General features: G+C 34.7%; 1 protein-coding gene and 4 non-coding genes across 9 annotated transcripts in view; 3 read left to right on the top strand and 2 right to left on the bottom strand.

The window, feature by feature from the left end:
* The window catches only part of LOC149084895 (lactosylceramide 4-alpha-galactosyltransferase-like), a 59,200-nt gene extending 40,357 nt beyond the window's left edge, over positions 1-18,843 (top strand). For 3 of the 5 annotated variants that reach the window (XM_089232627.1, XM_089232628.1, XM_089232629.1), the window contains 3 exons: positions 443-517; positions 5,552-5,847; positions 12,051-18,843. In XM_089232627.1, the coding sequence (XP_089088753.1) occupies positions 443-517; positions 5,552-5,847; positions 12,051-12,614 (935 nt within the window). In that variant the 3' untranslated portion in view covers positions 12,615-18,843. The remainder of the gene's footprint in view (positions 1-442; positions 518-5,551; positions 5,848-12,050) is intronic. The other 2 variants (XM_089232630.1, XM_089232631.1) reach the window with 2 other exon arrangements.
* TRNAT-GGU (transfer RNA threonine (anticodon GGU)) lies at positions 2,582-2,655 on the bottom strand. Its single transcript has one exon. It is a non-coding gene; the product is annotated as a tRNA-Thr (tRNA).
* Positions 2,862-2,935, bottom strand: TRNAT-GGU (transfer RNA threonine (anticodon GGU)). Its single transcript has one exon. It is a non-coding gene; the product is annotated as a tRNA-Thr (tRNA).
* On the top strand, positions 3,030-3,103 carry TRNAT-GGU (transfer RNA threonine (anticodon GGU)). The gene has a single exon. It is a non-coding gene; the product is annotated as a tRNA-Thr (tRNA).
* On the top strand, positions 3,310-3,383 carry TRNAT-GGU (transfer RNA threonine (anticodon GGU)). The gene has a single exon. It is a non-coding gene; the product is annotated as a tRNA-Thr (tRNA).
* Positions 18,844-22,273: the final 3,430 nt, after the last annotated feature.

Here is a 22,273-nt window from a genome sequence, read left to right as displayed (position 1 = left end):
AGAGCCTGTGTCAAAAATAAGCTTGCAATCTGCATTTACATCTGTGTATAAACAGTGACAGAAATACATGCACAGGGTAGTTACTTCGAAGGAAACACCAAATAAACATGTTCTATCTAAAACATTCTTCTGTAATAAAGTAATTCTTGGAACTTCTTGAACATAGTATAATTCTCCAAGGGAACTTCATATGTTAAAAGACTTGCAATACTAATTTATATCAATATTCCACAAATCTATACCTTCAAAATTGCTGTAAAACTAACTCCAAATCTTTGAAAACAATATCGCAGCACACATACATAATGCAACACATGTCTTCTATCAGTTCATTGCAACCTATGATAAAATTGCTATTTATTACTAGACTTATTCATGAAATTTTTTTAGTTGTAGTTATGTAAAACTTGCTTTCTTAAGTGAATGATAATTTTTATTTCAGATGGTGTTGATTTGGAGTACAAAGCTACTTTTGATTATGATTGTGAAAAGAATGGATCTGTGATACATACTTCTCGTAAGCATTTTTATATTAAAATTATTAAATCTAATAAAATTATTTAATAATTTATTTTATTTATGATTATGTTAATACATGCATACATTTAGAAATTGTTTTAGAAGGCATATCTCATGGCAAAGAAATAATTATATATGATTTACAGTTAAATGAGATTGATTAATTGTTATCCAAAACATATTGGTAAGCTTTGCTGAGTAGGATTTATGCAATTTTCACCCACATTTGTCTCACATTTCCCAAGTCTGAGAGATTTTGTTATTTTAATTATGTTGTGCCTTTTGTTTGCAAAGTTAATTTTATGATAAAATGACTATAATCAAACTTTTTTACTATTTATCTATTTATTAAAAACATTTGTGAATGGCAAGTTCAGCACTTATATCACAAAGAAAATGCAGAAATATAAATAAATAAACAAATAATTATGCAAAAATAAAATAAGCAAGTGAATGTGTTTAAAAAAAAGATGAGAAAATGGAAATTTTTTTAAAACTACACAAGTGGTATCAGATAAAATAAGAACATATCTTTTAAAACTATTGAAAAGAAGTGTATAAAACTAAAATTATGCAAAATAATGCCATGATGAGTTAAAATAAAATATAAGGTTAAAAAGCATGCATCATAGATATGGAGACAGATCATGATTTGTTGAAGTGGCTTTGAACTGAAGAACTGTTGGTTTCCTAACAATCTCACAAGGAAATGAGTTTCATACATGAGCTTTGCTAAGGGAAAAATGATGGTACCTTATATTATTTCAGCAGAATGGAATTCTGATGGTAAATTTGTGAGCTCTCGTTGAGTTGATGTAAGTAAGGATCGATTGATATGAATATTAGTTCTTTTCTGTATTTTGTAGAGCAATATTAAATTGAGGAAGAGTCTGTGCCATTCGAGTGAGTGTTGATTCAGATATTCCAGTCTTTATAAGATTTTTGGCAGAGGCCTGACAGGTTTTTAGTGAATCGTTTTTGTGGCTGTTCAAGCATTTCAATATCTCCCACTGGATAGAGAGACCATGAGCCAATGTTCTCGTTGGAAAATCTTTTCACAAAACAGGCATACAATGGTGCAATTATTAAACTTCACTCGTAGTTAAAAAAATTGATGGCAGATGCCAGCACTACACATACCAAGCATTACACAGAAACAGACTTCAAGTTAGGTACCCAACACATACATGCACAGCTTCCAGCATGACCCAGGTTTTTCCGACCCCCCCCCCCCCTGCTAAAATCCCTTCAGTGAGACAAAGTGGCAGGCGATGATCTGGTTAGGAGGAAGAGGCAGGACTGCAGACAGGCCAAGCTAGCCTTGGGAACCCAACCGAATATTGCCAAAAAACTTATTTTACTGAATAGAAAACAGATTTGACAGGTTATACAGATCATCACTGGTCATGCTAACCTTGCGAAACACCTAAAAAACTGTGGCTATGCATTCATTTTTATATTATCATTCAGATTTTATCATAGTGGCTTGAAAAATTAAGAAATGTATTTATGGGAATACTAAAAGGTCACCGTAATCAGTGACTGATGAAAGGTAGATGTTACTGATAGAATTCTAGCAGTCTGAATTTCTGTGTCCAAGGTTAAGAACATGGTTATTGTTGTTCCATCTATCACATAACTTTGGGTATTACCATACATCACAAAAGTTGAGGCTTAATTGATATACCACCTTTCATTTTATCCCAAGTAATGTATCAATATTTTGATTTAAAGTTTTGGAGCAATGTTCTTGTTTTTCCATGACCTTTAAAAAATTTTAATTTGTTTTGGGAAAATGTAAAAGTGGTGAACTTGCTTCAAATTAACTAAAAGAAATATAAACTACTAAATGTCCTGAATATCTAAAGGTGACAGTACTGTTCTGCTTATTAATAATCAGAAATTATTATAATCTAAGGAAAAAAAAACAACAAGGCTTTTTCAATCTAAGGAATACTGTGATAAAAGATAGTAAATTGTTTTTTCAATTACAACAAGATATCAAGGAAACAGTTATTTTCCGGACATTACGCTGAGGTGAGCTCGGAAAGAAAAGTCATCACGTCTCCGCCGGGACTCGAACCCAGGCCCTCTTGCATACCGGGCAAGCATGCTACCATCTACACCACTGGAGACACATGAATCTGCCTTCCTAATTTCACGCACTGTGTCGTGAGGCGCTGAAGTAGAGGCATTAGTAGCCTCTCTTAACTTCAGGAAATGGCCCCCGGGTGGGACGGTTTAGAGAGATATAGATGGCTTTTTTTCTCAGCCAGAGATATCAAGGAAACAGTTATTTTCCGGACATTACGCTGAGGTGAGCTCGGAAAGAAAAGTCATCACGTCTCCGCCGGGACTCGAACCCAGGCCCTCTTGCATACCGGGCAAGCATGCTACCATCTACACCACTGGAGACACATGAATCTGCCTTCCTAATTTCACGCACTGTGTCGTGAGACGCTGAATGCCTCTACGACACAGTGCGTGAAATTAGGAAGGCAGATTCATGTGTCTCCAGTGGTGTAGATGGTAGCATGCTTGCCCGGTATGCAAGAGGGCCTGGGTTCGAGTCCCGGCGGAGACGTGATGACTTTTCTTTCCGAGCTCACCTCAGCGTAATGTCCGGAAAATAACTGTTTCCTTGATATCTCTGGCTGAGAAAAAAAGCCATCTATATCTCTCTAAACCGTCCCACCCGGGGGCCATTTCCTGAAGTTAAGAGAGGCTACTAATGCCTCTACTTCAGCGCCTCACGACACAGTGCGTGAAATTAGGAAGGCAGATTCATGTGTCTCCAGTGGTGTAGATGGTAGCATGCTTGCCCGGTATGCAAGAGGGCCTGGGTTCGAGTCCCGGCGGAGACGTGATGACTTTTCTTTCCGAGCTCACCTCAGCGTAATGTCCGGAAAATAACTGTTTCCTTGATATCTCTGGCTGAGAAAAAAAGCCATCTATATCTCTCACAACAAGATATGTTCCACCGGTGAGATTTTATGTTGTGTTTATTGTATAATTGTATTCAATAATAAGGGAAAATACCTAAAATCTGTGCCCTGCCCTACATTTGCCCCCTTTTCTAATTTGCATGTACAAATCTGCTATCTTGCGAGGGTGCCATGAAATTGTGAAGAATTATTCAGTGACTAAGTTGCTTTACTCTCTTCATATAAGGTTTAATTTTTAAAAAGTAGTTTTTGTTATAACTTGTTACAGGGCGAAATCAACTTTTAACAGTTATATTTGTGCCTTGTGATAAGTTTTTCATTACTTAGCGATTGATGATCATAGCTGGCCACTTGAAGATTGCATTGCAATTATCTTAGTGGTCTAGTCAGGAGCAGTCACAAATATCGCTATAGCTGAATCCCTAAATCCATCCAAGGGACAGATTTAAAACACTCATATTGCACTGGTGATATATTTTTGTCCTGACTACTTAGAATCATTTCAATTGATGTATAATCCAAGAGACATCAGGGAATTTCCAGTCATATAACCTTAACATCTTCAAGAGCGAAGACCATTCTTGGTGACAGGAAATCCCCATAAAAATCTCTGAAATCCTCTATTTAAAATAAAAAATTGTGAAAGAGTGCTAGGAGAAAAAATTCTAATCAAAGGCCAAGGAAAATCTTATCATAAATATCAAGATAAATATCAGCCTTTACCATTGTCAGCAAAATCTCCCAAAAATAAAACAAGTATGACTCTACAGATAATTATATTAAAACTAGTAAAGCATTCAAAATGCTTTAAGTGGTACCACGAGATGTGTTATCTCTAACGAAACAAACTTTTTTTGCGATTTTTGCTTGGATGACTAAATAATTTTAGATGTAATATAATTTATTTATTCATAAGCATAAAATAAACTTATTTAACCGTTTACACTTGAGAGGTGACTCTCGGTCACCACTTGGTTTGATGCGATAATTTGAGTGGTAACTATGTTTATTTAGGTTTGGTTTTGGGCAATATCACTTCATGAGTGTATTCAACAATACATGCATATAAAACAACTGCCAATCTTTAATCTTAAATATGTTTTTTAGATTTATTGTTGATTAAGCATCTTCACATTAGTTCGAACATGACAGTTGTGACAATAGGAATATTGTTTTCAAAGTTACAGAGCCCAATAAGCATGGGATACGATGAAGGAATCAGTTCAAGTGAAGATGAGTTTTATTAACCGTTGATGAAGAATGAAACTACGTCTTTGCATAGAATACTTGACGATACAAAGGAGGAAAGCAGTGATGAAGATAGCCATAAAGTAAGAGGTGTAAGAAGGCCAAAAATCAGGGCAATAGATAGTGAATGTGAAAGCAACAGTGATTCTACAGAAGAAACAGAAAATTCAGAATGGATAACGGACACAGAATCCAAATTGTATCCGGCGAAAGAGCTCCAGGACTACAAGTATCTTCAGACATAAAACAACCATTAGATTTCTTTAAGTTATTTTTTATTTATTTATTTGAAGTATAAAAATATATAAAATGTTAAAATATAAAAATTTTAAATGTTAAATTGTGTGAAATCATTTTAAGTTAGCTGTAAGAAATTCACCAAATATGCGGAAAATCGTCTTGAGTTGCTGGTTTGCCCGAGCGGAAAAGGCCTCGAGTGCAAAGGGTTAATATACGTATAAAAATGCATAAACATGTTTTCATTTCTAAATATATTATAAGAGATCTTTTAATCAATTCCGCCAATAAAAATAAATGTATAGGTAGTAAATGGAAAGGGGAATAAAATTAGGGCAACTTTGATGAAAATCCAAAATTTGCATTATTTTGATTATTTTTTTTTGTTAGAACAAATTTATTTAGTACAATCACAGTTGCAGCACTATTGGGTATACAGTTGAGTTACTTAAATCAATTTTTACATTATTTTCAACTCTAAACAAATTTTCAGATTTTAACAATTTTGTTTAGGGGGGATGGTATTTGGGCACTTTCCCTTATTATTTTTCCCCTTTATTGATGTTTTAAATAATACTTTTTGAATTGAATTATTGTTCTAGCAAACCGTTTTTGTATCAAGGGTCCACACATATTCTTTATTGAAACATCTGGTGCAAAGGTACTATCTGGGCGCCAGGCTTGTGCAGTAGAGTCTACAGCTCGAAAGAATCTAAATATGTCTGTATTAGTGTTGCTAACTTCAGAAGATGATGCTGATTATTCACATGAGCTTATGTCATCTTTAAAAGAGCTAAAAAATGTTGAAATACAGTCAGTTAATATTGATGTTTTAGTCCATGGAACACCGATATGGTATTGGTTTCGTACAGGTGAATGGAAAAGAAGCAAGTGGAAGGTATTCCATTTTTACAGTAATAATTCCATATTTTATGTAGGAATATGATTTTCATTTATGATTTAATACACACAAGAAAATCATTAAAGAATAAAGGGCATATTGTAAAAATTAAAAAGAACAAAACATATTATCAAGTAATACTATGAAACATAAAAGAACTGTTAAGAATGATTTATGTTCCTTACACATATAATCTCCACCCATTTGTAGGTTTTTCCAAATTTTCACATTTAGTGACCTTTTTTTGCAATTTTTGTATTCATGAAAAATACTTTACTTTTTTTTACATATACAGTCAAATCTCTAAGCCTAAGGTCTACAAAAAATTGAGTTATTGTTAGTTTGACTTACCGGAAAATCTTATTTCAGAGTGGGAAAAATAAAGATTTATTAAAATAACAGCTCTATTTATGACAAATATTGTATTAGTAAAACATGTCAAACTACTGGAGATGAAGAAATTTGAAAAGATAAGTTATTCTAATTTAATCATATTCTATAAATGCTATTTTTAAAGAATTGTGTTTCTAAAAACTTCAACTTAGAGGAAGAAAACTTTGAGTTAAGGAAAAATTTCAATATTAAAATACCAAAAATGTTCTGGGGCTGGGTGAAAACTTAGACTTGAACATATATTCGAGCTATCAGAGTTTGACTTATCGTGAATTGATTATATATATATGCACACACATACACTAACATGAAAGCCTCGTGTGCTTCATTAGACACTTGTGCCAGTCAGTGGCGTAGCCAGGGGGGGAGCAGAGGGAACGATTGCTCCCCTAATCAAAATTTTGTCTATAATGGCGCCTATTTTTCTAAATGACTTTTGATCTTTAAAAAAACTTGGAAAATATTGACTTTTTCATTTTATACCTTCACTGACTATAATGTGATGAGTAAGGAACAAAATCTACATTTATATTTGCACCTCTTACAGTTTCACAGTGATTGGGTTTGTACTAACCCGTAAGAGAAGAAGGAAAAAAAGAAAGAGGGTAGGTTTTCATTACCATTTTTGACAATTGCTCTCAAGCTCTTCATCTGGAAGCATGTTCAGATCAGCCTCTGTTCCCCCACCTTTATTAAAGGGCAGAATCTTACCCGCTTCTAGCTCTAAGTTTTTCTATTGCTATTGGTCGTTCTCGGTAGAGCTCCTTGAAATACCTTTCATAGGTATGAGGATATGGCTTTCACGAAATGTTCATTCTGTTCTGAAGAGCCACCAAGAGCTTTGACTAAGGTGCTTTTTGAAGAAATTAAGCACGGGAACCTATTGTGGACAGACCACTGAACCTAATGGCTAGGATTCAAGCTCCAAGAAGTATTGCCTTTTCTTTGGGCGCCTTATGTAGAGGCATAGGTGGAGATAGACTTGGAAGTCTGGGGGCACGATGACGATGATGTCAATTCATCTTGAAATATATACATTAGATCAGTCGACTCCACCTTTGACGCTGGGGGGGGGGTCCCCCAGCGTCATATCTCCCCCCGTATCTCCGCCCATGGCTTGGGAAATACCACTTTATGGGGGGGGAACCTAGCTATATTCATAACGCCTAGAAATGCCACGTTATCCGCAGGTGCCTTGGCAAGAGTTGGAAACCAGATATGAGCTTTTGAGCCATAAAAACCGCAAGATTTTGGTTCTGGAAGAGTTTTTCTTAAATGTGGGTAAATAAAAAATCTATAATCTTGGGTCAATAGCTCTCTGATATGTAGAAAATGGGCGAGGAAGTTAGTCTTCTATTTGTACGGCAATATATTGTACTATATTATACGGTGATAGTGCATAGTTTTATGTTAAAATGTGACTTTTTCAGAAACATTGTCTTTTTTTCATGGTGTAGTGTCTCTTTTCTATGAATCACTGTTTGTTTCATAATTATACATATACAGCTGTGTGCCGAATCGGAGAAATTATTCCCTAAAAAAAGTTATGGGGGGCCGGTGTGTTTGCTAACTCATGACACGTATATCTCCTCTCCAATTAATCCCAGTATTTCTTAAACTTTTGGCACCCATGCCCCCCCCCCCAACTTCATCACTTATCCGTGACTGCCCAGAATAGCCTGACGCAGGGGATTCTCGAACTTTTTCCTCCCAAGATGCCCCTTTCCCCTATTCAATGTTTATCCGCGAGCTCCACCTGCTCCCTAAAGCTGTTTAACAAAAAATATTTTCGAAAAACCTTTGTCAGGGTCACCGCTCCTGGTGCCTCTGACGAAGATTGGTGGCACACCAGGGTGTCGCAGTGCACAGTTTGAGAGCCCATTGGTCTAATGTAAGAAAAACCCACTACAAAGAACTGAATAAGCACGCATCAATACACCAACACGTTGAGACCTCCTTAAAAAAAAAAGGGTGGCAATGAGCCATGAGTGCACACACTCTGAGAATCTGTTGAATATTTCCGAAATAAAATAATAAAAAGTCACTATATATACTCATCGCTTTTTAAAGCAGAATTCCAGGCATTATTTGTTTCTTTATTTCCCACAACAACACATAGGTGGTCTACGCAGGGTCATTTTACGGGCATCAAAGGGACTTTTCTAAGGCCCTTTACCTGTTCAGAAATGTCTGCCTAACAGATCACTCGTGAAAATTTTTACTGGATCTCATCTTCATGAAGTCCCTTTTGCACTTGAGGCACCTGGACCGGGGCTGGAATTGTCCATGTATTACGAGGAAAGTTTAAAAGTAACTGAAGATACATACGTATACTATTTCAGAAAAACAAAAAGTGCCCACGAAACGTTGAGTGTGCTCTTAAAAGATTATCCAGTGTTTTTTCAATTAGCACTTATCCGAGGGCTTATACAATACTTTCTAATAAGAACTATGGTGTCGTGAGGTTTGCCAGCACTTACCCGAATGCCCCCTGGTCAAATTACGAGGGTAAAAATCCAAGAACTTATTAGTCCAGAGGATTTTCAAACTGTGCATCACCAACCTTTGTCGGGGGCACCGCGGAGCATCCCAAAGGTTTTTCAGAGATTCTTTGTTAAACTTCTCTGGGAGCCGTGTATAAGCATTGATTAAAGTAACAGGGCACCGTGGATGGAAAAAGTTTGAGAACCCCTGCGCTAGTCTGTACCATTCATCACTCTACATACTGTATTTTCATTCTTCTCTGATTTGTTATAAAACACATCGCATGAATTTATTTCACTAGAAATAAATATACATATGCTATGCCTTTTTAAGTTTTTCAACTTCGAGCTAAACTCCCCTTTAAATAGTATCTCCAAAGGAAGCCAGTAGATAATAAAACATAAAAAATATTTCAATCAATTCATATACCTGCCACTTTCACTTCAATTCGGAAGATGAGCAATTGCATTACAAACATGCCTCAGAGACACTTAAATAGGTTATAGACACATACGACAATTTCTGGCATGCACTAATTCGTTTGAAGCAGTTCCTAACGTTTTTGGATTCAGGCCACCCTCTGCTTGGGCATCTGCAATTTAGTAGTGTGTGATAACCACTGCGATCGTGTGGGCATCACGATGGATTGATTCATCCCGGTTTGAGCCCCACTACTGGTACAGTGGCGGTTGACTGAAGCGAGTCTTTTTTTTCAATTTCTATATACGAATGCTAACCAATCTTTCGTTTGGAAAGCCTTCCCGCAGAGAGCAGGCAGGCTTTCACCATGGTATTTGCATAACACGAAACTTCAGACATCTGTCAGTTATACTTCTAATATGGAAGACGGCAAACCTCTTGAACTGAAACCATGCATAACTATGACATCGTATGCACGTTATGGTCACGCATAATATAAGAAAGAACTTTCCAGCATGCATTAATTTTTTATAAATTCTGTCTGAGAAATTCTGTCTATGAGAAATTCTGTCGAAAGAGAAATGTCTTTCTACGATTGAGTAGAAGTAGTGTACATGTGATACGATAAGAGTGTAACATGATAAAATTGAATAGAAGCATGAAGATTTCTCTGTACTTTCATATCTTGGAATAATTTTAGAAAAAGAGAAAATATATATTTTTTCCTTTTTATTTTATTCTCCTATCATTTTCTATATTTTAATCTAAATTTTTTTCCAACTACCTGTTAGGGTGACTTCCCAGTTGTTTTTGGTGTTTGTTGTATAAATACACAAAACATAAAATGGAATTTACATTTTTTTAAGTTAATTAAATTAAAATGCATTAATCAATTGAAAGGTAATTAATTTAATTTGAAAAATAACATAAACTGAAAACAAAATAAATTTGATTTTATATAAATTGGGAAATTTAAATTTCTTTCCACTAATGCATAATTTTAAGTTTGCGCCTTAAGCACGAACAAAAAATGGCACCTTTCACAATTTCGCTCCCCCACGGATCAAAACCTGGCTACGCCACTGGTGCCAGTACTGTCATAACGTATCTTATCTCTCATGAAAATGAAATCTGGTTGAAATTTTTGAGAGCAAGAATGTAAATTTGTAGTGTCAAACATTTTAAGCCAGGTGGAGGTCCTCATCAAAATATAGATGTCAAATATAACTAAAATGCAGCTATCCAAAATATGAGAAATTATCACAAGAAACAAATAAACACTAAAATAAAACTAATACAAACAAATGATTAATATCTAAGTATGGATAAGTTCTCACTTCATCCCATTATAAACATTGCCTTTTATTTTTAAACCTCTCAGTTTTGGTAGAATTCACAACAACCAGGAGTAAGCTATTCCATTTATTTTTAACCCTGTTAGAAACAAATTCCCTTCGACACCACAACCTGGAGTTGTCCCCTTGTCAAAGCAGTTGATTTATGGTGTATTAATAACTCGTTATCCATCCTATCCATTCTGTAAAAATTTTAGAAACTTCAATCATATCCCCAGACACCTGCGTTCTTCTTATCTGAACATATTCAAAAAGTCAAGTCTTTCTTCATAGCTTAAGTCCTGCGCACAAACAAACGACTCTTTACAAGATTCATTGAAAGACTGGTTATTTGGGGAGATGAAGATTACAAGGAAGAAAATTCATCACTGCCCCCACAGGGACTCGAACCCCGGTCTCTTGCTTGCCGGACGAGTGTTCTACCATCTAAGTTATGGAAGCAGAATATTTCAACCTTGGAGCATATATATATGTTGAAAGGCACTGTACATAGAAGGCGTCAAGAATCAACTAATAGCTCGTGAATGACATAGGCCAACCAGATGGCCACATGCATATAGATGCCGGACGCCTATGAAGGACACCGTCCATGTACGGTGCCTTTCAACATATATATACGCTCCAAGGTTGAAATATTCTATCTGCTTCCATAGTTTAGATGGTAGAGCACTCGTCCAGCAAGCGATAGACCAGGGTTCGAGTCCCGGGGGGGGGGGGGGCAGTGATGAATTTTCTTCCTTGTAATCTTCATCTTCACAAATAACCAGTCTTTCAAAGAATCTTGTATTGACAAGTGGAGAGGACATTTCTATATGCAAGTGACTCTTTGCACCCCCTCAACCAAGTCTGCGTCTCGATGTAGGCATGGTCTCCAAAACCTTATGGCATACTCCAGTCTAAAACAAAGTAAGCCCTGAGAAGTGGAAAGACCACCTTAAGAGAACGTGAAGACATTTTTGTAAGAATGAAACTGAGCATTCTATTCGATTTTTTGACTCGCGCAGAACAATGTTAAGCAATATATTTCTGGTAAAAGGGACTTTCTTATGCACCTTTTATATTTTGTGCTATACATAGTACAATTGAGAAATTTTCTGTTTGATAAAGCAAATAATTTGTATCAATTTATGCACTGAACACTCAAAGGAACGGGCTTTTTCAACCAACATTAGACAGCATTGACTGTTATCCTATGGGCCATTTTTGAGGTTTCGTGCTATGCTACTATTTTAAGGAAGACAAATTTTTGTGAACGATGAGGATTTGAACTGTCCTTGTGAAAAACAAATAATTATATTGACAGAATTCGTGAAACACTTTTTTTTTTAACTTGCTAGCTAGTGACATCTTTCACATTAGATCTTAATATTAAAAAAAATGTATCACTAGTTTATCTGTGTTGTAACATCTTAATGCTATATTCACATTAAGTATTGTCACACAGAAAGGTTTTTAATTTAAAATATTTCAGTTTTTGTCTCATTTACAACATGTCTGTGAATGATGATAGAGATGATAGTAGTAGACTTTTAATGAAATTTTATATAGGTCAGCCATCTCAGTGATGCCTTGAGGTTTTTTGTGATTTGGAAGTATGGAGGAGTTTATCTGGACTTGGATATTGTGATGCTACGATCAATTCAACACCTTACTAATAGTGTTGTGACTGAAAACTGGCAGCGTGTGGCTTCAGGTGTTTTGATCTTTGGTCCTGAACATGAACTTATGCACAAGACAATGGTGAATTTTGTTGTGAATTATGATCCATATAATTTTGTAGCGAATGGACCTGGTGTTATTACTAAAAGTATACAAAATTATTGTGGCATTTCAGATATAAGTAAAGTTTCAGGTACCAGTTGTAATGTTAATATCATGTCACCTGAAGCAGCATTCCCTATTCCATTTGATGAATGGGAAAAATATTTTGAAGTTCAAGAAGAAGTAAAAAATATATCTTCACACTACAGTTCCAGTTACATGTTGCATGTGTGGAATAAACTTAGTGCCTTTAAAAAGCTGAGAGTGGGTAGTAATACTTTGTATGAAAGAGCTAGTAGAGAATTTTGCCCATATGCTTATTCATACATGAAAAATGTCGGATATATTTGAATTTCATGGTTTAAAAATGCAGTTTACATGGTAATTGTTAACTTCTCACGTACTGTGTTATTATTGTCTCTCATCGGTATATTTTGATAAAATTTTTATACTGTTATTCGTTATAAAATTTTCATTTACTTTTTAGCGTGAGGTAGGTAAAATACACATTATACATTTTTGAAATTTATTATGAAATAAAAAATGCCCCACCCTTGGTCAATCTTAGGTTGAATGTTTATGGATCAAAACTTTGAAACCTAAATAATATTTTTGACGTTACTTATAGAATGACCATTATGAATGAAAAAAGTCAACCCTCTGCTTACAAACTTAATTCATTCCTGAAGTCTGTGTGTAAACCTAAATAATTTTTTACATAGGAATCAATGTCAGATGGATTAATGTGGTCCATCTCTTGTTTGAACAGAGCCAGTGCCATGTCTAGTTTTGATAATATCTATAATCTGAGTGTCAAAGCTCTCAAAATTTCTGCATGCAGAACAGTCTGGCTATAGTTTCCTCCAAGCCAAATTCATTATTCTGTGAGTTACTTGCTGCCAAGCTTTGTCAATAAGAACTGTGAGCATGGTAGTATATTCAATGATATTTCCAGAAGTCAGGACATGTTAATTATGTTCTTCAGAGATTATTGCAAAACCTCTCTGAAAAAGTTCTTTGATGTAAACATTCTTAAAGTTTGAAATGACCTGCTCTGATCCTTTTGGCTGAATAAGAAAAGTCATATTTAGAGGAAAGAACTACAGTCGGCCCCCCTCTATTCACGGTTTCTGTATTTGCGGTTTTTTTTTCCCTTTATTGGAATTTTTTTTGCAACACTCCGAAATCGTCATTCATGTGTTTTGTTTACAAAATTTTAGTTGTGCATATTTAAGATGGCTCATTTTTGGATGGCTGGCTAATGACATTACTGTCATCACTAGAGCTGTGGCAGCTCCCAAGAGAGAAACAGTCACCTCTGGTTTGGGTTGGATTAACCTTTGGCCACAGTGTGCACTAAAGAACACAGCTATTGTTACAGAGCCAACTCAAGAGACTATAAAAGACATTGTCACGTTAGCAAAACAGATGGGTGGAGAAGGGTTCAATGATATGGATATAGAAGTCGAACAGCTAATTAATAGCCATTTAGAGATATTGACCGAGGAGGAATTAATGCAGTTGACTGCTCCTGAAATTGAAGCGGTACCAGATGAAGAAGTAAAAGACCATGTGTAACATAACGGAAAGGCTTCGCAAGTTCAAATCGGCAATAAATTATTTTTATGACATAGATCCCTCCATGTTACGTTCTTCACAACTAGAAAAATTGATGGAATATTTTGACAAGGCTTCCTCTAACACAATGATATGAAGAAGAAACGGCAAACAGAAATCACAATGTTCTTTCGGAAAACATCGCCAACAATCGCTGCAACCTCGTTTACATTCCTTCTATCTCTGTGTCACCCTGCTCTTCTCATGCTGTTCAATAAACGAGATATACAAGAAAAAACTGGTTTTGGTTATTTGCTGATTTCCCGTATTCGCAGTAATCCCCGGAACATAACTCCCGTGAATATGGGGGGCCGACTGTATATATATACACAAAACAAAATGGCCATGTGGCTGGAGATATTTCAATTTCTCCTATGAATTTAGACTAGAAAAAAAAAAAAGACTCGGATGTTCGTAAACCAAATTATATTTTATGTTGACTTGTTCATAAACCTAGGGTCAACTGTATTTATAAGAATAAGAAAAAGCTGACTTAATTGCAAATATGATACTCTTTATTATCAAACTTAATTATTCAACACACTGTTATTTGACACTCCTTACTGCAGCAGTGATAGGAATTGAACGATAATTGGCAAAATCTAGTACATCCAAAAAGTACTCAACAAGAGGGTTATTACGGAGGTTTTCAAAACAGCTGGCTGATGCAAAAATCAATTCTGGAAAGAAAGAAAATTCAACTGCCCTTTCAGGGAATTGAACCCACGTTCTCTCACTTGCCGGGTGAGGCACTAGAATATAAATTCAATGAATCTCAATCTTTTCTTAGAGCTTGTGTGTGCTGAATGGGACCGCACATGGGTGTTGAACCTCACTCAGGCCAGAACTCACAATTGCCGACACTACCACCAGATGACAGCTTATTCAAGGATAATGTCACTCTTCACTATCCATACAAAGGTTTTCAATAGCTGCTAATGTGAAGATGATTGTGAGCTCTGGCTGACCTGAGTTAGGTCCGACTATCTATGTACGGTCCCATTCAGCGCACACAAACTTTAGGAAAGATTGAGATTTGTTGCCTTGGCAGTCTAGTGGTCTAGGGCACTCACCTCGCAAGTAAGAGGATGTGGGTTCAATTCCCTGCAACAGCAGTTTAACTTTCGTTCTTTCGTGAATTCATCTTCACATCAGCTAGCTGTTGAAAGTCTTCGTATTTATAGTGAAGAATGATATCATCCTTGGAAATGGGAAATTACAGATTTTTTCCCTTGAATTTATAGCATTTTTATTTTATTTGTGCTCATAATACAGGGTGGCTAAAAAAGTCCATAGAAACTGGAAAAATAGCAGAAATAAAAAACGGTTTGCCAGGTTAGCATTGCTAGGTCACAGGAATTTTTTCAAGACTGAAAAAAAACAGCTGATATGTGGCGCTGGTACGAGTGGTATGGCCCCCGGTGTATCGATCCAGTCCATCCAATCTGTCAGAACTGAAAGATGCGATTTGCCGAGAGGTGTCATGTATACATCCGGACCTGCTGCACTCTGCCATTGCTGGAGTTGTGACTCACCTGCAATGTGTTATCCCCTGTGGGAGTGGTCACGTGGAACACATACTGCTGTAATGAACGATTTGGAGGCATTCTGTTCGTTATTTGCATATATTTTCTTTGACTTGTGTACATCAGTGCCACCTATCTGCTTTTTTTTTTTTACTGTCTTAAAAAATCCGCATGACCTAATGATGCTAACCCTGCAAACCACTTTTTATTTTGGTTATTTTTCCAGTTTTTATGAATTTTTAAAGTTTCTACAGATTTTTCGCTCACCCTGTATATTTTACTTACAATATTTTATATACTTATAGTATTTTAATTATGCTAATATAGTTATTTTATTCATACTTATGGCTTAATATTTGTACATTTAAAAAATGTCATTGCCAGTTCAGTGACTGGGAGAGTAAATTATCAATGATTTCTGTTATGCAACATACCCCTGCCTCATAAGTGTCTGATTGCAGCATTTTACTGTATCTGAAACCTTAAAAAATTTGTAACAGTTGAAGATGAGTGTGCAAATTTGGAGAAATGGCTTTAATAATCTTTAGAACCTGCACATAAGTTATTACAAAGTTATTATTTTTTAACTTTATTTACTTAATTTTGGATAAAAAAAAACCTTTTATATAAATATAGTGTCCATATTCTTTTGAAAATACTGAAATCAGGCATAAAATTATTTTTTTGCAAGAATAGTCAACATTATTGATAGATAGATAGAACCGCTCACAACTCTGCACTGATGCAAAGCACCTTACTTCCGTTACAACATTATTGAGATTTTGTTTTAAATTTCACATTACTTAAATAATAATTATCATGATATAAATGTTCTTGAATGAAAAGCTCAGGCTGCAGTTATCAAGCTACAGTCCATGCTAGATTTTACAAACCCTTATGGACTTCATAATTAGTTCGCAAAATTGAAAGTTTGTAAATGGGAGAGATGATGAAAAAAATGTGGGAAATAAAAAAAATAGCTATTCCCCTCTATTGATGATTTCTATAAAAATCACTAATTTTTGTTTGTTTCATCACAACAATTTGCTAAGTACAAGATTCCAAAAATCAATGTAGGATAGCATTTCACACAAATCTTGTTTCTCTTGAAATATTTTCAGGATGGTGGAACTTTTTTCCTTCTGAATGGGTTTTTAAAGATTATTTTTGGCAAAATAGCATTATCACCTTGACTCAGCGAAAGAAGGTTTGAATCCTAACTCCTAACAACCCCTCCCCCTTGTATATGTCAATGGTTTGTTCCATAGTGTTTATCAACTTTTTTTAAATTTTCATTATGTGAAGTTTCATTAGTTTTAGAAATCCATTTTGCAGCTCAAGTTTTCTTAGAATCTGGTTCTTCCTCTTCAAGATCAGGGCCTGCTTGAAATATCATATGCTAGGAAGCTGTCAAGTCCTTTCCCACAGACTAGTGGCGGGGATTACACAATAAAAATTTGATGAAAGATCTTTTATAAAATTTTTAGTGTATTGCCGGCAGAACATCAAAAGCTTTGTTGGGTATTACATAAAATCTTGAATACAGGATGCACAGTGAGTGTAAGATGCTGATAAGCATGTTAGCTGAGGTTGATTTTTTTGTGGTTGAACCCACAAAAATAAAAACCAAAGTACAAATGTGAGCTGACATCCTGTGAAAAAATCTGATTGCAGCTATTGTCATTCCATAAAAATTCTAAAAACACATTCATTCCAACATTACAAAAAGCAATATCAATTTGATGAATAAATAACAGTGTGCACCAAATTTGTATCATACACTTATAAGTAGTACCAGAGAATGTTGAACTGGAAGAAATTTAACACTGTGATAAAAGTCTGGTCATAAATTCCTATAATTAGTAGATTCTTGAGGGAAAATAGTTTCTTTCCCAGTTGAACATCTGATGCATATGCATTCACCTCCTTCAATATTGTTTCTTGTTCAGGAAGAGTGAATGTAAGTGCCATTTTTTTATTATCCATGATAATATTTCATTGCTGATACTTTATTATTATTTATTTTTTATTATGTCATTTATTGTGTTACAGCTTGTTTAATCATTTATGCATTTTAGCTATTACCGTGATATTAACTTTCCAGCTATTGTCAGAGTGGTTATTTATTATTTTATTTGATTTCATACATAGTATTATATTTATAGTTAAATGATAATTTGATTGTCATATATTTTTACTCTTAAATTCACATTTTTCAATATAATCAAAGATAATATAATTCACCCAAATGTGATAGTTTATTTTGAATGGAATACCAAAATGAATGCATTTATTCTCTAACAATGATCTGATATAATTATTTTTTTATTGACATGAGTTGTTGAATGTTATGATTTATGTATCTTGTGATTGTGAAACAATTCATTTGTAACTGCTCATGATATTTTTATATTTTATACTTTCATGTGTGGTTCAAGAATCTCAGTACTTATTGAACTTTTCACCAGCCTAGTCATTTCCACCTATTTTAATTCACTGTTAACTAGTGCCTTCATTTATAAGACATATATTGGCTTCATTAATTAATGACACATCAACTAATGAAATACAAACTTTTCTTACCATAAATTTATAGTATATTTTGTAAAAAAAAATCAAATCTCTATACAGTTAATTGCCATTTTAATGAATACTGTTATAGGAAAAATCTTGTTTTTTAATGAAAACCTCTCTAATCCCCCAGATAAGTTGACATAGAAACAATGTAAATACCTGGTATTCCTTTAAAATTTAATTTCATATAACAAAGTGAGTCGCTGTTCTCATGAAGTTCATTATAATGGGATTTGACTGTATATGAAAAAGTAGATAGAAAATGTAACAGTAGAGATTTTTTCATGTGAGGATAAATAAACAATTTTAGATGGTGGTGATTAATATCTGATTGTGTATTTATATAGTAGTAGTTATTCAAATATGTGTAATTTTCAATCTGGAGATTGATGTGAATTCAGTGTCTACATGTAATGGAATTTTCAGCTACATTAAAAGATGACACCCCAAACATTTAATCAGTAAAGAAAAGCAGCAATAACGAATTGGCATGTTTTAGGAAACTTTAAATGTAATGTGTAAAATAAATTCACAGAAATGTTGTATTTATTCCAACGGAGATTAATTTAGTGTAAATTGTCAGTCAGTATAGTCTTACTCAGTAGTAGTTTCTAATTACATCTCACAAAATATCATATTTCATTATGAAATTTGGAAATCTTGCGTGCAGATTAATTGCAAATCTCAGGAGTAGACACTTTTCATGAAAAGTATACAGTATTGTAATCAAGCCACCTTAATTATAATTTGATTATACTTATAACTGAGAAGGAAAACTGAAAATTTTATTAACTATTTTTTAAAGAATAAATCATGTATATGATAGACTTTGCAATGCAAATAAAGATATGTTTATTGTTCTACTGACAAATGAGCTTCATTCAATATTATATATTCAAAAAACATTTTTTTTTACATATTTATTCATGCCTGATTTATTTTACATATTTATTCATGCCTGATTTATTTTACAAATGTATTTTGCTTTTATTATTATTTTTTGCAATGTTTTGTTGTATGATTTCACAAATAAAAGCTATCAAAATAACAACTCAGATGTTTTCAAATACTCAAATGTCTAAATTCTGAAAGTTATTGAAGAAAGCTGCAGAAAAGAGATTTGTTCACAGTGAAGAAGTTTTGAAAAAGTAGTTGACATGCAGATTTTCAAGGGGAAAAAGATAAGTATCTTTTGCTAAAGCACATTTGATCAAGCAGCCATGCATTCACATTCTGCACTGAAAAAAAGTTACAGCTATTAAAGGCTAAAGATACCGTAAAAGTCTGTTGTAATGACAGTTCACAATCACAAAGAAAATTGTCGTTATAACAAACTTCTCATTACAAGCAAATTTCTAATTTTTGCTCTGTCAGGTTTTATAATCCAAATTGTGAAAATACTACTGCTCTATCTGCATGGAAATGTCTCATTTCATTATGATATTAACAAATGAACAGAACTACTTGTCATAAAAAATTGATTTTTTTTTGTCTCGTAGCAGTTGATTCTCTAAGACACTTTTGCATAGATTTTTGTAATATCAAGGTGATCCAGTGGACCAAGCAAATAGATAAAATTTTCAATTATTAAATCACTGCCCATCTCTGTGGCTGTACAAACTCCTCATTTCTAATCGGAAACTTTTAAGCACAATCTTTTTTCAGTCATTCAGAAATGGCTTGAAACTGCATGTTCCTGTCCCATGGTCTCTGTCACTGGGAGAGACAAAAGTCAAATGAAATCACATATACCATGTGTATAGGAGGGAGCTCAAAAATAAGAAGAGAGGGTTTAAAAAAGTTTCACTTTACTATGTCCATTCTCTGTTAGAAGTACCTCAGAGTAATTTTTATGAGTAGCATATTGGAATGGTAAGAGTCATTATATTTAATTCTCGAAGAGAGAACAACTGGCATTTTTTCTTTGACGTTATAGCGAATGTTTCCTAATTTCCAACACTCGCTATAACCAAATATCTTTTATGTCTTCGACATTAGCTATTTGGCAATCTATTCTGAGGAAGAAGTAGAAGACTTCTATGAAGAATTAGATGAGCTGCATAGTATGAAGGAAACCATCATATCAAAATAGTAATGGGTGACTTCAATGCCAGAATTGGGGAGAGAATGAATGGGGAAAGCTCAGTTGGAAGTAATGGTTATGGTGTATGAAACAACAGAAGAAATCGACTTGTCGAATTTGCAGAGAGTGAACAGTTATGCATCATGAATTAATTTTTTAAGAAGAAACCCCAAAGAAAGTGGACCTGGAGAACCCCAACTGGAACAACTAGGGAGATCGACTACATCCTATCTAATAAGTAGCATATGATCCAAGACTCTCTGCAGTGTTCTCAATAAATTCAATACAGGAAGTGATCATCGACTGGTTAGATGTAGAATATGGCTTAACACTGGAATGGAAAGAGCGAAACTCTCTCTCTTATCAAAAATAGGAAAACTGTAATCGAGTATGGTAAAGCTTAAAGAACATTGATATAAATTCCAGTTAGAGCTGAAGAACTGATTTGATTTGTTATATAACACCACTGAGGATGAACAAGATGTCACCACGATGACAGCAAAACTCTAACCACTACCCTAAAAGAAGTAGCAAAAGAAGTCAAACCGGTGAAGAAAATAACAGAAGAAACTTGAATATGTTTATGCACAGTTGTGTGTGTGTGGTATGGACAACTGAGAATGAAAAACAAAGTTTTTTTTTATTCTTTTGGAATGAAAATTTTTTGATTAAGGGGAAATTAATTGAGGTGGTCAAAAATTATGCTTAGAGTTTCACTTAAAATGTGCAGAACTTACTCGAGGTGCTTTCACAATTGACACTGTTAATATTATTGAACTCAATAATATTAATATAGAAATATGGAAGAAAATAAATAGGGGAAAACAGTATCTCCATTAAAATTGTATTTCTAGTGATTATGATCACATAACATCTATAGTGTATAATATTGTTTTAAATTTTTTTTTCATTTTTTCCATTTTTGCCTGGTTTTTTCCACTTTGTGCCAGCAAAAATCCAACCCTGAGAGCAAGATAAGAAAAGTATATTGTGAAAATCCTATATAAAGATATCCTCTATTATGATAATCGCCTATATAATGATATTACTCCGTGGTCTCAATGCACTTTTCATAGTGTTACTATATTCTATCTATAACGATACGTTTCTCTGGTTTCTTGAGTATCGTTATGTAGGAGTTTCAATGTATGCAAGCATGTTTGGAAAATCTTTGAATATACTGAAGTGCCAGAAGAACTGGTACAGACAACTGTTTGCAAATAAATGAGAAATGCAACCAATTAACGTAACTCGATGTTGTCAGTATTGCCAATATAAGACAACAGGTAGCCAGGGAAGTTAGATCGGTATCTGCTGCTAAAATGGCAGGTTATAACGATTTAAATAACTTTGAATGTGGCTTAGTAGTCTTTTGCTCATGAGATGGGTCGCAGCATTTCCGAATTAGAGATGAAATTTGAATTTTTGCCGCACAATTTTATCACGAGAGATTACCATGAATATAAAAAAAATCCGGAAAAACAAAATCCCTGACAAAGGTGTGGGTGGAAAAAGACACTGAAGAAACAGGACCATAGACGGTTGACAAGAATCATTTCATGAGATAGACGTACACACACTGCCTCAAATCACTACAGACTTCAATGCTGAGGCATCAAAAAGTACCTGCATATGCATGTCCCTCCTCGATATGGGCTTTCGGAACCGAAGGTTCCCTGGAGTACCTTTGATCATAGGCAGTGATAGACCTGAAAGGCTGGAGGTGGCATGATCATGATTATGTCAATTGATAAACTGAAGAGCCAAAAAAACTGGTACAAGCATGCGTATGCAAATGAAGAGATATGGAACCAATCAGAGTACGGCGCTGCGGTCGGTAATGCCTATATAACACAACAAGTGTGTGGCTTAGTTGTTAGATCGGTTACTGCTGCTACAATGGCAGGTTATCGAGATTTAAGTGAGTTTGAATGTGGTGTTATAGTCGGCGCACGAGAGATGGGACATAGCATCTCCGAGGTAGCGATGAAATTTGGATTTTCACGTACGACCATTTCACGAGCGTACCGTGAATATCGGGAATCCGGTAAAAAATTAAATCTACGACATCGCTGCTGCCGGAAAAAGATCATGCAAGAACGGGACTGACGAGAATCATTAAACGTGACAGACGTCCAACCCTTCCGCAAATTGCTGCAGATTTCAATGCTGGGCCATCAACAAGTGTCAGCGTGCGAACCATTCAACGA

The sequence above is a fragment of the Pholcus phalangioides genome, unplaced genomic scaffold, assembly GCF_987345545.1.
Source record: "Pholcus phalangioides strain wild (caught in Gottingen) unplaced genomic scaffold, Ppha-v1.0 ptg000007l_1, whole genome shotgun sequence".
In the NCBI taxonomy this organism is placed as follows: domain Eukaryota; kingdom Metazoa; phylum Arthropoda; class Arachnida; order Araneae; family Pholcidae; genus Pholcus; species Pholcus phalangioides.
The sequence above is the reverse complement of the archived record's forward strand: the minus strand, read 5'-3'. Positions and strand labels throughout refer to the sequence as shown.